The sequence below is a fragment of the Lepus europaeus genome, chromosome 23 (assembly GCF_033115175.1).
Source record: "Lepus europaeus isolate LE1 chromosome 23, mLepTim1.pri, whole genome shotgun sequence".
Taxonomy (NCBI): Eukaryota; Metazoa; Chordata; class Mammalia; order Lagomorpha; family Leporidae; genus Lepus; species Lepus europaeus.
In genome coordinates, this window is record NC_084849.1 from 25,380,064 (window position 1) to 25,393,259 (window position 13,196).

General features: G+C 52.5%; 2 protein-coding genes and 1 gene segment (V, D, J or C); 2 read left to right on the top strand and 1 right to left on the bottom strand.

Moving 5' to 3' along the window:
* The window catches only part of LOC133751830 (immunoglobulin lambda-1 light chain-like), a 35,669-nt gene extending 22,521 nt beyond the window's left edge, over window positions 1-13,148 (top strand). Inside the window, 3 exon segments of the mRNA XM_062181981.1 lie at window positions 3,599-3,616; window positions 11,478-11,515; window positions 12,723-13,148. Coding sequence (XP_062037965.1) covers window positions 3,599-3,616; window positions 11,478-11,515; window positions 12,723-13,042 — 376 coding nt within the window. The 3' untranslated portion in view covers window positions 13,043-13,148.
* The window catches only part of LOC133751829 (melanoma antigen preferentially expressed in tumors-like), a 181,889-nt gene that overhangs the window by 96,346 nt on the left and 72,347 nt on the right, over window positions 1-13,196 (bottom strand). The window lies entirely within an intron of this gene.
* On the top strand, window positions 4,987-7,294 carry LOC133752324 (Ig lambda chain C region-like). The segment is given in 3 exon segments: window positions 4,987-4,995; window positions 5,476-5,566; window positions 6,977-7,294. Coding segments are annotated over 3 exon segments (418 nt in total).

Sequence of the window (13,196 nt, forward strand, 5' to 3'; positions counted from 1 at the left end):
TTGCCTGATGCAGGAGAGGGCAAGGGGGCAGCCGGTCCTGACTTGCCAGAGTGCAGGGTGCAGGGTCCCAGCCTGGGTGCTGATCAGAAGGAAGCCACAGCCCCACCACACCCCACTCCTCCCCCAAACTCCAGCCCTGGGGAGCTCTTGTTCCACTGGGTGAGGCTGTCATGCTCCAAGACCCAGGGTGCCCTTGGGGGTCTGGGAAGGGAGAAAGGGTGGGCCATGTGTGCCCCGCACAGGGCTCCAGGGGCAGGGCCAGGCAGGTGGCTGAGCCTCAGATCCCAACCACAGCAGGGCAGTTGGTGGATGCTCCTCTGGGAGCGAGGCCTGGGAGTAATGGCCATAGAGCCGAAACCAGAGCTGGCCGAGGGCACGCATGGGGCCATGCAAATCGCAGTGCAGTGGGGCAGCCACCACCAGTTAGGGGTCTCCTTCCAGAGACCCCACACTAAAGTCCATCCAGAGATGACTCTGACCTTGAGGGCAGATGAGCACCAACCAGTGCTGAGTCCTGCTGCTGCTGGACCTGGATGTGGGCACCCAGGGCCTGCTGATCCTGCCAGCAGCATCACAGAGGCCCTGGAACCGGGACAGGAAGCAGCGGATTCAGCCTGTGGAACCCATGGGGCAGGTAAGGGGTGAGCGAGTCGTGGGGGACACAGTGGGGTCTCTGCAGCAGCAGCCTGAAGGAAGGGCCTGCCCCAGAGGAGGGGCTGGACAGACACTGGCTTCCTGGGTCGTGTCCATGTTTGTCAGTCATGGATTGGTTTGCATTCATTTTTATTTGAAGATTGCCTTGAAGTATTGTTGATCTGGGTTCCTGAGTGTTCCAGCTCCATTTGATTTTGAGCATTTCTTGTCTTCCCCTAGTCCTCTGGTTGGAACAGACAGGAAGGGGCAGGAGTCCATGGCAGGAGGTAGCCTCTGTGTCTACCGGGAGCAGGATGCAGCTGCTCCCCATCCCACTGCTGAGCTGTCATCCAGCCTTCACCCTGGGCTCCAGCTGCCGTTCTATGGCCCTCAGACAAGGACACTCAGCCCAAGTCAACTTCTGGGACGGGTCCTCTCCTCCAGAAGCCAAACCCATCCAGATGCAGATGCTGCCAGGGCAAATGCCCAGGGTGGGGTCTGCGGGGAGCCCTGGTGCATCCCGCCCAGCCCCCTCCTCTACAGGCTGTGAAATCATAAGCTTCTGTGACAGCCCATTCATCGCACCCAGTGGGCACTAGGGCTCAGGGACAGAACCTCCCTCTGAGCACCTTGCAAGGCCGTTCCCGTTGTTCTCGCTGTTTACAGAGCACAGGGGCGCAGACAGTCCCAGGACAGTGAGAGGACTTATGCGACCCCAGTAGCAGATTCTGTGTTTTTAAACAAGTGGCCCAAGAGAAGAGTCAGGGCTGGCTCAGTCTTCCCCAAGGATGTACACTCAGACTTGTCCATAAATACACACTGGGGGATAGGCCAAGGTGCAAGCAGGGTGGACCTGAACCGCGAGGGCTGTCCAGTTACTGGGATGGACCCACAGCCAGTTTTAGGGGAATGGGTGCTCACTCTGTGTGGGAGTGTCCCAGCTGGCTCAGGATCTAGGCAGAGCAGCAGCATGACTTAAGCATGCAAGGAGTTGGACTGGGGGGAGTCGGCAGACAACAGGGGTCTCGTGCACCCCAGCCTTTGTCCGGCACAGGGGTTGAAGCTTTTTAAGAGACCTATCATAGACATTTCCAGTAGCAGTCCCTGTGGATCTGCCATGTTCTAAGCATTCCGGCACTGTGAGCTAAGTATGGATGGACCAGAATGTGTTTACACGTGCTCTTGTTCGTGGACATTTAGGCTGCGTCTGATAGAACCCACACGAGTGATGCTGCCATGGAAGTCCTTGTATCTGTTTGCAGGCGTGCGGGTGTGGACATGTCCAGCTTAGGCGTGTCCACAGGTGGGTGTCTAACAGTGCAACTGCTGTGTCAGAGAAGAGGTACTTCTGAAACCTTGCAGGCAGTGCCCAGTTATGCATCCAACAGACTGCAGCAGCTTGTACTCGCTCGAGTGACCGTGCCCAACACTGTGCTAGTACCCATCTGGTTTCTATTTTGCCTATCTGACAGGCAAACAATAGATAGTGTTTGTTATTTTATTGCTTATTTGATCATTGGTGAAGTCGATTGTGTTTTCATATTTTAATTGACTGATTTTATTTCTTCTGTGAATTAACTGGTTGGCCATTGCTCAAATCCTCTGGTGTAACTTATGGAAACTCTTCCTACAGTTGGGATATTAGTTTCTTGTTTACTAAATACGTTGCAAATGTTTTTCCCTGGTCTTTTTTATGCCTTCTGTTTATGGAATCTTTCGTCATAATGCAGTTAATTTTTATGTGTTGGGTTAGTTTGAACTTTTTAAAATAAAAATATGTTTGTTTATTTGAAAGGCAGAATGCAAGAGAGAAAGGGAGAGACAGAATGAGCTCTTCCCTCCACTGGTTTCATTCCCCAAATGGCTGCAATAGCCAGGTCAGGTCAGGCTGCAGCCAGGATCCAGGAACTCCATCCTAGTCCCCGACATGGTGGCAGGGGCCCAAGTACTTGGGGCCTCACCCACTGCCTTTCCAGGTGCATTAAATGTAGGAAGCTGGATTGGAGTGGAGCATCCAGGACTCTAACTGGCACTCCAGCCAGTGTTTCCAGTGTAGTTTAATCCACTGCACCATAATGTTGTCCTCTGAACTTCTCTTTATGATTTCTCTGATCTGCTCCTAGTGTAGAAATATTATAAAATTACTTTTCCATTTTATTCTAGTCCTTCTACTATTTTGGTAGGTTGTTGCATTTGTTTTACTTGATCTGGAATTCATTTTTTTACATAGAAATATTACCTATTTATTTTCCAAATGGAAAGTCAATCATCACACATTTGTTGACTATAAATGCAATTTTTATCAAATACTGAATGGTTTATGGCATTCTCTCTGTGGTTCTCTTGTCTGTTAGCTTACTGCTGCATCGCTCTACTCTGTTTTAATCATTTTAGTTCTATAGGATGTGGTGGTATCTGGTAGGGAAAGGACCCGTCATTTAAACAAAGGTTTTCAAAATAATTGGTTTTTATCCACCACCACTCTTAGTGCTGGATTTTAGAATCAGTTCTTTAATTTTTAAAGAGCGTACTTTTTGTGTTGTGTTTGTCTTCCTGTGGATGCTCAGTATCTTCATCCAGGAACATGATCTACTCCTCAGTGATAATTTTTACATTATTTACTGGTCAAGTATTTTTCTATTTCATTCAAGTAAATCTTACATATTTTGTGATTTATTTCTTGGGTTTCTGTAATACAATTTTATTGAAGTTGGAAATTTTCCCCCAGTTTCATACCCTGAAAGATTATTGTTTGAGTAGCAAGGAGACCTGCTCTTGTGTTCAGCCACTTTAATTCATATCCTAATTCTAACAGTTCTTCAGCTGATTCTCCTTGGGGTTTCTGTCTAGTATTACAGCATGTGTCAACAATCATTTTCTCTCTTTTTTCCTAATATTTAAACCTTTCCCTCTCCCATCTCAGCTCATATGCCAGAATCTGTAAAATACTTCAAAAAGTTTGCAGGAAGTGGAATGAAGGGTAAGTTTATTTTTGGTACAAAAAAAGATTCAAATTCATGCATAAAAGGGGTCTAAAAATGCCATGAAAAAATGCATGACATGAAAAAATATGCACAGATTTCAATTTTTTGCACCAAAATAAACATCCTGTCATTCCATTTTTGTCCCGTGAACTTTTGAAGTGCCCTCATACATTGAACAACAGAAGTGGGAGTGAGCAATCTTGCCTTGTTTCTGACTCCGAAATGTTTTGCCTTTAAGTGTAAAGATTGTTTGGAAAGATACCCTTTGTCAAGTTGAACAGCTTCCTTCAACAATTAATAAGAGGCTGGCTGCTTGCTTTCTTTAAATCAGACGCAAGTGTGAACTCACATCACCACTCTGAACTTCTGTTTCAAAGATCTTCTGTGTGAAAGTCTTAAACACAATCATGGTCAAATGGTCCTGCTACTGAGGTGAGCGATTCCAACAGAAGTGAATTATCTTGGGAGGAAAACTCAGATTTGGCAAAGCCTGAGAATTCTTGCCAACAAAAACTCTGAGTGTCACAGTCTATGTGTGGTATTTTTTCTTTCTCTTTTGAGTACTTGAATGATGTTTGCTTTTGAGATAAGATGTCTGGAACTCAGAGAGTGATTCAATGAGGGGAATGACTCCAGACTTCTGGCTTGGAGAGAACTGCCTGACATGAGGACTGCACAGTGTCGAGTTTGCAGGGAAATGAGGAGTTCAGGTTGAGGTAAGCAGTCACGCAGAGACCAGCTCAGGGTGCAGAAAGTATGTAAACTTGGAGTCACGAGGACAGGTCAGGGCTGGAAACCAGGATCTGAGACCCTGGGCAGTCACGGGAGTACCTAGTGAGGGTCAGATGCAGAAGAGTGGGGAGAGTCCAGGGAAAGAAGGAGCCAGAGTGATAGTCTGGGATGGCAACCATATCTGGGCCCGGGAGAAAGGGAAGCTGAGGAGAGGAGTGAGTGGTCTCAGACACCAAGAAGTCTCCAGAAAAGTGAGAGCTCTTGCAGAGACATCAAGGGACTAGGGAGGAAATGCAGGGCTGACTGAGATCAGGGCTTTGTTGGCCTTGACCTGAGAGCCAGAGAGGCTTTCCCATCTCCCAGTGTGTGAAACTGTCTCTGGTGCAGGCAGGCCGTTGGTAGCATTGTTAGACTGATGAATGACAGAGGGATCCACAGATGAACAGATGGACAGATAGATGGACAGGTATTTGGATGGATGGATAGATGACAGATGGTGATCAGATAAATCAGTGGCTAGATAGATGGACAAACAGATACACAGTTGGATGGGTGCATGGATCTGTAGATTGATGGATGGATCAAGTGATTGATCAACAGCTAGAAAGAGTGGTCTTGCGACATCAGAGAAGGCTTCATGAATCAGGTGGGGATGATCTGCATCTCCATGAGTAGAAATGAAAGAGGAGGAGTCCCTACGTGGGAGTGCCTTGAGTCAGGAATGATCCGGTCTTCGGATCCAGGGAGGCCAGCCTGGCTGAACTCTGGCACCTAGCTGGGGAGGAAGACTCAGAGACCCTAAATGAGGCCAGGAGAGGTAGGGCAGGTCTGAACCAGCGCAGGTCTTTCTGCTACATCTCATGGTGACCTGAGAGGATGTGCCACTCTGGGGTCTGCTGAGCTCCTAGTGTGCATTCCATCAGCACTGACAGCCTCAGAGGGGGACATATACGAGGGGGACTTCAGGGCTGTGGGCAGCACCCACCTCAGATGAGGGGCAGGCCTCTGAGGGCTAGGGGGAGATGGGTTGTCCACCCATCTGCCCTGTGTCGAGAAAGCAGCCCTGTCTGCTAAGCCTATGCTTGTTACGCCCGTCAGATTCCTGCTCCAGCCCTGCCCCCCACAGGGCCAGCTCCAGGTGCTGCCCCACAGGTTTTGGTCCGAGTCTCAGTCACTGTGGTATGTCTTCAGCAGCAGGACCAAGGTCATTGTCACAGGTAAGTGGCTCTCACCACCTCTCCTTCCCATCTCACCTCCTGCTGTCTGTGCAAAGTCTGTGTTCTCTCCCTAGGGGCTTCACCCCTCTGTGTTCCCCTTACTTTTCCCATGGGTTCTGGGGGACGTGGGTGGTCTCATGTGGTCTCTAGCCCACAAGAAGGGCCCCAGCAGTAGGAGCCTTCTTATCCCAACAGCAGGACACAGCTAGGTACAAGGGCCTGGGCTGGGGGTTACTCAGGGACAGAGGCTCCTTCCCTCTTTCAGGGCAGGTCCCTGCGGGGGGAAAAGACTGGTTCTCATCAGGGGCTCCAGGAGCCATGAGAGACAATCCCTGAGTCTCCAAGGTCTGAGTTCTTATCGGGGGTTCCAGCAGGCATTAGAGACAGTCTCTGACTCTCCAGGGTCTGAGTTGAGGGCCTGAGGTCCATCTAGGCTGGGAGAAGCACCCAGGAGGCCCCGGGGCATGGCCGGGGCTGTGACCCCAGCATCCAGAGGCACAGGATTCCTCTGAGGGAGGGCCAGCAGAGGGTGGAGAGGGCTCTGACTCATGCCAGGCTGTGCTATCTGAGCCTCTGCTGGGCCATGAAGACACAGGGACACTGAGGGACAGGACAGACTGGTCACAAAGGAGCAGATCTGGAGCCCCTGGGGTCCATGTCTCCCCTGACCGTGGCCTGGCCTCCTGCCTTCCCTGAAGGGCACAGTAGACCCAGTGGCCCAGGAGGGGGAGCAGAGGGCAGTTCAGAGAAGCTCTGGCTGCCGGGTGGAATGAGAGGCTGCTGGGGCAGCCATAGGGGTCACTCCGCCCTGGTTTGGGGAGCATTCCCAGGAGCCAAGGCAAAAGTGAGCCACTAGGGAGGGCCAGGGGGGAGAGGGGCCTCACTGGGACAGAGCCTGAGGGGGCAGGAGGCTTCAGGACCCTCCCTCACATGCCAAGCACAGGCGGGGGCCATCCCCACACAGCCCTGACTGTGCTGCTGGGAGGGGTGGGCCCTTTGTTCAGAGGAGTCTCCAGGCACTGAAAGAATGAAGTGGAGGCCTTGGCTGGGGCTGGGGTTCAGCAGGTCAGGGCCAGATTCCAATCTCAGCCTCTGCGGACCGGAGAGGAGCAAGGCTGCTCCAATTACAAAGCGGAAGAAGCTGAGGCTGCAGAGGCAAGGGGCTGGGTCAGCTCACCCGGGACAGGAAACAGGACAGGAAACGTGGAAGGGCTTCGGGAGGGTGCAGGACTGTCTGCTCTGTAGGGGGCTCCATCGGCAAAAGAGAAAGAGGAGGGAGGAGGGTTCCAGGGTAAGGGACAGACGGACACACTGTGAACAGTCACAGATTTTAGATGGGAAAATGGCAAGGGGGGATTTGCCAATACCAGGTCTCGCCTCTAGCATATCACCCCTTTCTCTGTCTCACAGGTCAGCCCGCGGTGACCCCCTCGGTCATTCTGTTCCCACCCTCCTCTGAGGAACTCAAGGACAACAAGGCCACCTTGGTGTGTCTGATCAATAACTTCTACCCCAGCACTGTGAAGGTGAACTGGAAGGCCGATGGCACCCCCATCACCCAGGGTGTGGACACCACCCAGCCCTCCAAACAGCAACAACAAGTACACAGCCAGCAGCTTCCTCAGCCTGTCAGTTGATCAGTGGAAATCCTACCAGAGAGTCACCTGCCAGGTCACGCACGAGGGCCAAGCCGTGGAGAAGAGCCTGGCCCCTGCAGAATGTTCTTAGGGCCCCACCCTCCCCCACCCCCAGGGGCCAGGAGCTGCAGAACCTTCCATTCACTCCCCTGTCATCCCACCTTCCCCCTGCACCCAATAAACTCTCAATAAATATCCTGTCAATCAGACACCTGCTCGATCTCATTATTTCGTGTCAACAATTCATTCCTGACCTCTCCAGGCTTCTCGGTGAGAGATGAGAGAATTCCTGGTACCCAGTGGGGAAATGGCTCAAGTAGAGAAGCCCAGGGTCTCCCTGGGGCATTGTGCAGGATGAGTTGTCCTTACCCAGACACCCTTTCCCCAGCTGCCCACTGTCTGGAGTCTCCATCCCACAGCTCAACAAAGACCCAATCATGCCTTGGGGTCTGCTCACCTCCTGGGCTGAGAGGTCTCCACTCAGACACAGGGGCACTTCCTGGTGCTATCCCATCTCCCATCATTCCCCTCAGCCCAGCAGAGAGCTGGGCTGGTGAGCTCCCTGCAGCCCAGCCTTGGGATGCCCTCCTTGTCCACCTGGGAAGGGAGAGGAATTCAGTGAGAGAATGGGGGTGGCCCCAGGGAGAGATGAGCAAGGTCCCAGGAGCTAGGAGCCAGGTGTAGGCTTTGAATCACCGGGGTAGGTGCCCCTGAGCCAAGCTCACAGCCTGAAGGGAAGGAAGAGAGAATGAACTTCTGGTTTCCACACAAGAGACCCAGGCAGGAGAACACTTGTCAGGATGGGAGTTGGTGGTTTGTCATCATCCCAGAGCCATGGAATAGCCCGGAAAATAAAACACGCATTTCTCAGATTTCACAGTATTTCCTTAAATAAAGCCACTGGCAAGAGAAACAGTTAAAGTGGTGAAACCCAGTGTTTCCCAAATAACATTGAGCCACTTCTCTGCCCTGAGAGCCCTGAAAGATGCCAGTGTTTTGTGGAGCTGGTCTGGAGAACATGGGGTACGGAGGTAGCACACCAGGGCTGTGGAGGATGACCCAATGGTGGGGGAGATCAGGGTCAGGCTGCAGGCTCACCACAGCAGGGGTCTGGACCTTGCCTATGAGGAGTCTGGGACACAGATGTCAGGCCCCAGGACAGAAGCAACCCACATGAAGGAGAGAAGCAGGGGAAAACTGGGCCCAAGAGCAAAGCACCAACAGAGGCATGCAGTGGGAAGCAGGGTCAGACTTGAATTCAGGACTCCAGTTGGAGCTGGGTCAGACTAGGTCAGGGCAGGGTGAGAGTGACAGACAAAGTCAGGCTTCCAGGGGCTCAGCTCTCCAACACCTCCCATCCATGAGGACCTCCTCCTTCCCTTCTTCAAATGGCTCAGCCCCAACATGCACCTGCAGCCTGATGGCAGAGACAAGGGACGTTGAAAACGAGTAAGGCAGTCTCACCGAAGTGCAGACCCGGCCATCTCCGTCAGGGCTTAGTGTCCCAGGTGCTCACAGGCCCCCACCTGTACCTCCAGAGACAGGGCAACAGCCTTCAGCAGAGTTCACAAGTGGCCCAGGGCTGGAGCCCTCACACTCAGGGAGCTCTAGAACCTCAAAGGAACAGAGACAGGGGTCCTCTGGGATCCTGAGCAGAGCCACTCCTCTCCCAAATCCCAGACTCTGAGTAAGAAGGGAGCTTGGGGGTCCCAGCAGCCCACAGCATCTGTCTTACCTCATTGTAAGAAAACAAAAACTAAGGCCGGCGCCGCGGCTCACTAGGCTAATCCTCCGCCTTGCGGCGCCGGCACACCGGGTTCTAGTCCCGGTCAGGGCACTGGATTCTGTCCCGGTTGCCCCTCTTCCAGGCCAGCTCTCTGCTGTGGCCCGGGAGTGCAGTGGAGGATGGTCCAAGTGCTTGGGCCCTGCACCCCATGGGAGACCAGGAGAAGCACCTGGCTCCTGCCATCGGATCAGCGCGGTGCGCTGGCCGCAGTGCGCTTACCGCGGCGGCCATTGGAGGGTGAACCAACGGCAAAAGGAAGACCTTTCTCTCTGTCTCTCTCTCACTGTCCACTCTGCCTGTCAAAAAAAAAAAAAAAAGAAAAAAAAAAGAAAACAAAAACTAAGCCCACCAGGGCCATATTCATAGGCTTGTTGAGTTACGAGGCCAGGATCCAGCCACTCCAACACTTCTCTTCTCTGTCATTTGTTTTATGTTTTGTTTTAAAGGCTTATTTTATTTATCTAAAAGGCAGAGTGACACACAGAGAGTGAGACACAGACAGAGAGACACCCCCTACATCTGCTGGTTCACTCCCCAAATGGCTGCAATGGCTGGTAGAAGCCAGAAGCCAGGAACTCCATCCTGGTATCCTAGGGATGTGGGTGGCAGGGGCCCAGGTACCTGGAACATCCTCCAGTGCTCTTCACAGACAAATCAGCAGGGAGCTGGATCAGTAACGGAGCAACCAGGATTCCAACTGGTACTCCGATATGGGATGCCAGCATCCCAGGTGCTGCTTAACCCACTGAGCACAAGAGTCCCCATGATACATTTGATGATAGGGAAGCTTTTGACACCAAAGCACAGAGACGGGAGACAGAGGAATATTAAGGTCTCTCATATTCTCATCACCAGAGCTCAAAATAACCCATTTACAGACTGCTGACCCACCCACAACAGAATGACTCCTTTCTTAGCGAATATTTTAAAGCAAATTCTGGACTTAATATCTTTTCATCTGTAAATATCCATTTATGACCTCAAAAGATAGAGACTTAAAAATATCTACACACCATTATCAAACCTAAACAAAAATTATCAATAATTCGCTGATACCTCAAAGGTGTTAGGGGCAGGCATTTGGCCTAGGGGCTAAGACACCACCAGGGAGACTTGCATTCCATACCAGTGGGCCTGGGTTTAACTCCCTGCCCTACTCCAATTCCTGGAAAGCAGCAGATGATGGATCAAGTAGCTGGATCCCTGTCATCCACATGGGAGACCTGGATAGATTCCTGACTTCCTAGCTTTACTCTAGCCCCAGCAGATGCAAACATTTAGGAAGTGAACCAGTACATGGAAGATTTGTCTGAGTTTGCTTTTCTCTGATGGTCTTGCTGCTGCTTGAATAAAATAAAAATAAATAGTTTTTAAGATTTAGTTATTTATTTGAAAGGCAGAGTTACAGAGAGGCAGAGGCAGAGAAGCGGGGGGGGGGGGAGAGTGAGAGAGAGAGAGAGAGAGGTCTTCCATGAACTGTTCACTCCTCAAATGGTTGAAACAACTGGAGCTGTGCCACCTGTCTGTCACCTCTTAAAAAATGATGACCTGAAGTCCTTGCGGCTACACAACCAATGGTCACCACTAACGTGGCCTCAGTGCATCTGAAGAGCATGGATGCACGGTCATCGTGTTCACCCAGGACCATGTCATGACTTACCATGATGGAGACTGACCCACTGAGAGCTGCTTCAGGTGGCCGCTGAGATCTCTGAGACTCTTGGGACTGCATGGGCACTTAACGTCCAGGTGACACATTTCACCTCCTCATGGGCCCTTTCTGCCCCGTGCAGGGGAGTAGACATGGACCCATGTCCCTTTAGAGACTATAATCCAGACATTCACACCATCTCCATTTGGAGCAAGGCACAAATAGCCTCCACTCCAACAGAATGGCCACATGTGAGACCCTACAGAGGGGACGACAGGGGGTGTTCTCAAGACCACCCTGGAGGACCAGGCTGATATTTTCCTAGGGGACCAGCCTAGGCCTCCCAAGCCAGGCCTATTCCACTCAGGACAATCCCAAGAAATGTGAGACAGAGATCCTTGGAGTCCTGCATGGGGCCATAGATGGGCACTGAGCAGCCTGCACTCCACAGAAACCAGCTTGTCCTGACAGCATGGGGCACCTTCTATCCTCGACCAAGGTCTCACCAATGGGTCAGGGCTGTATCGACTCCCAGAGAACACACACCATGTCCCTCACAGGGGACCTCACCCCTTAGCAACACAGAAGCAGTCCAATGAGTTTATTCCCACCTTGGCTGGGGGTCACTGGGAAAATCAAATTAAGGGACAAGTCCTTTTTGGAGCTGGGCATGTGAGGCCATCTGTCCTGTCCCTGAGCTGGGGAGAGCAGGTGGCTGGGTGCCTGATGCTGCCTGGGGCAGTGGTCCTGGCTTCCTCCATCACAGCTGCAGCTGGGGCATGGGGGTGGGTAGGGGAGTCCCAGGGAGGAGTTTTTGCATGAGTCTGTGTCACTGTGTGTTGTGTTCGGCGGAGGGACTCGGCTGACCGTCACAGGTGAGTCTCCTCTTTCCCTCCTTCCCTGCCCTTCCCGTACCTTGGAGAACTTTTCTGCTGCTTTGGTTCATTTTCTGTGTCTTGTCCCCGGGGTGTCAGGGTTCCACCCTGGATCCAGGTTCTGGGACACTGACCTCTGCCTTCCCTGTTCAAGCCCCACTTGCCTCCGCTGATCACCAACTGCCCTCCCCTTCTGACCCCAGAGGCAGGGGCTTGGACAGGAGGACCTCCCGAGACTTGTCTGTCTTCCCTCCTGTCTCTGTTCCCAGAGCTCCTGGACTCTTAATTTTTCTCTGCTCTATCTGCCTCCTGGGATCCTCCTGAAAACTGTTTTATCTGTGGGGTCACTTCAGTCCCATCTCATGAGAAAGAGAGCCTGGGGGAACTGAGGGAGTGAGAACTGGAAATGGAAAGAGCCAGAACCCTCAAGGCTGAGGTTGAGCAGTCACAGCTCACAGGAACAGGACAGGTCCCCTGAGCTGAGAGATTCAGGACTAAGAATGAGGGAGGATGTGCAGGGGTTCCGCAAGCTGCACTGTGAGCGCCAAGGGACAGAGCTGCGCCAGCCTGGGACTCAGGGCACATGCAGCAAGGTGGAGAAGGCCCTGGGAACAAGGCTTGGTTAGGAGTCATTGAAGGAAAAGGTGGCTGGAGGGTTTGCAGGACCAAGGCATGGGACAGTTCACCTCCATAATGGACAGAAGGACAAAGTGTGCAGCAGCAAAGCTCTTATGAGACAGAGGGACACCACCTACACTTGGTGGGTAAGAGAAACCCAGGACACACAAACAGATCTGGTCTTCTAAGGCTCTAGCCCAGTAGCCAGGCTCAGGTGGAGACTGGGGAGAAACAGACCCCACATGTCAAAGGCCACAGAGTCTCTGCAAGTGGAACAGGCAGATAAGCAATGGCTGATGAAGGAGCCAACAGGAGATTCACAGCTCTGGGGACAGAAAACGTGTCACAGGCTCATCAGTGTCAGCAGAAGGGACAGCACAGAGAAGCTTGACCTGAGCCCTAGGTCAAGGTTCCCAAAGACGATGGGGAGATGTTTGAGGGACAGCGTGGCACTCCCTTCTCTGCAAGGAACTTCTGGCCCATGGTCCCTGAGCAAGAGGAACTGACCACACTTCTCCTCTCACACAGAGGTCAGGGGGCCCAAGTGGACACCAGGCCTCAGACCTGCTGCCCTTCTTCCACTCTGCAGGTCAGCCCACGGTGACCCCCTCGGTCATTCTGTTCCCACCCTCCTCTGAGGAACTCAAGGACAACAAGGCCACCTTGGTGTGTCTGATCAGTGACTTCTACCCGGGCACCGCGAAGGTGAACTGGAAGGCCGACGGCACCCCCATCACCCAGGGTGTGGACACCACCCAGCCCTCCAAACAGAGCAACAACAAGTATGCGGCCAGCAGCTTCCTCAGCCTATCAGCCGATCAGTGGAAATCCTACCAGAGAGTCACCTGCCAGGTCACGCACGAGGGCCAAGCCGTGGAGAAGAGCCTGGCCCCTGCAGAATGTTCTTAGAGCCCCACCCTCACCCACCCCAGGAGCCAGGAGCTGCAGACCCCAGCAGGGTCTCACTTTGCCCCTACCCACCATCATCCCACCTTCCCCCTGCACCCAATAAACTCTCAATAAATATCCTCACTTTTTCAATCAGAATCCTGTCTCCATCTCG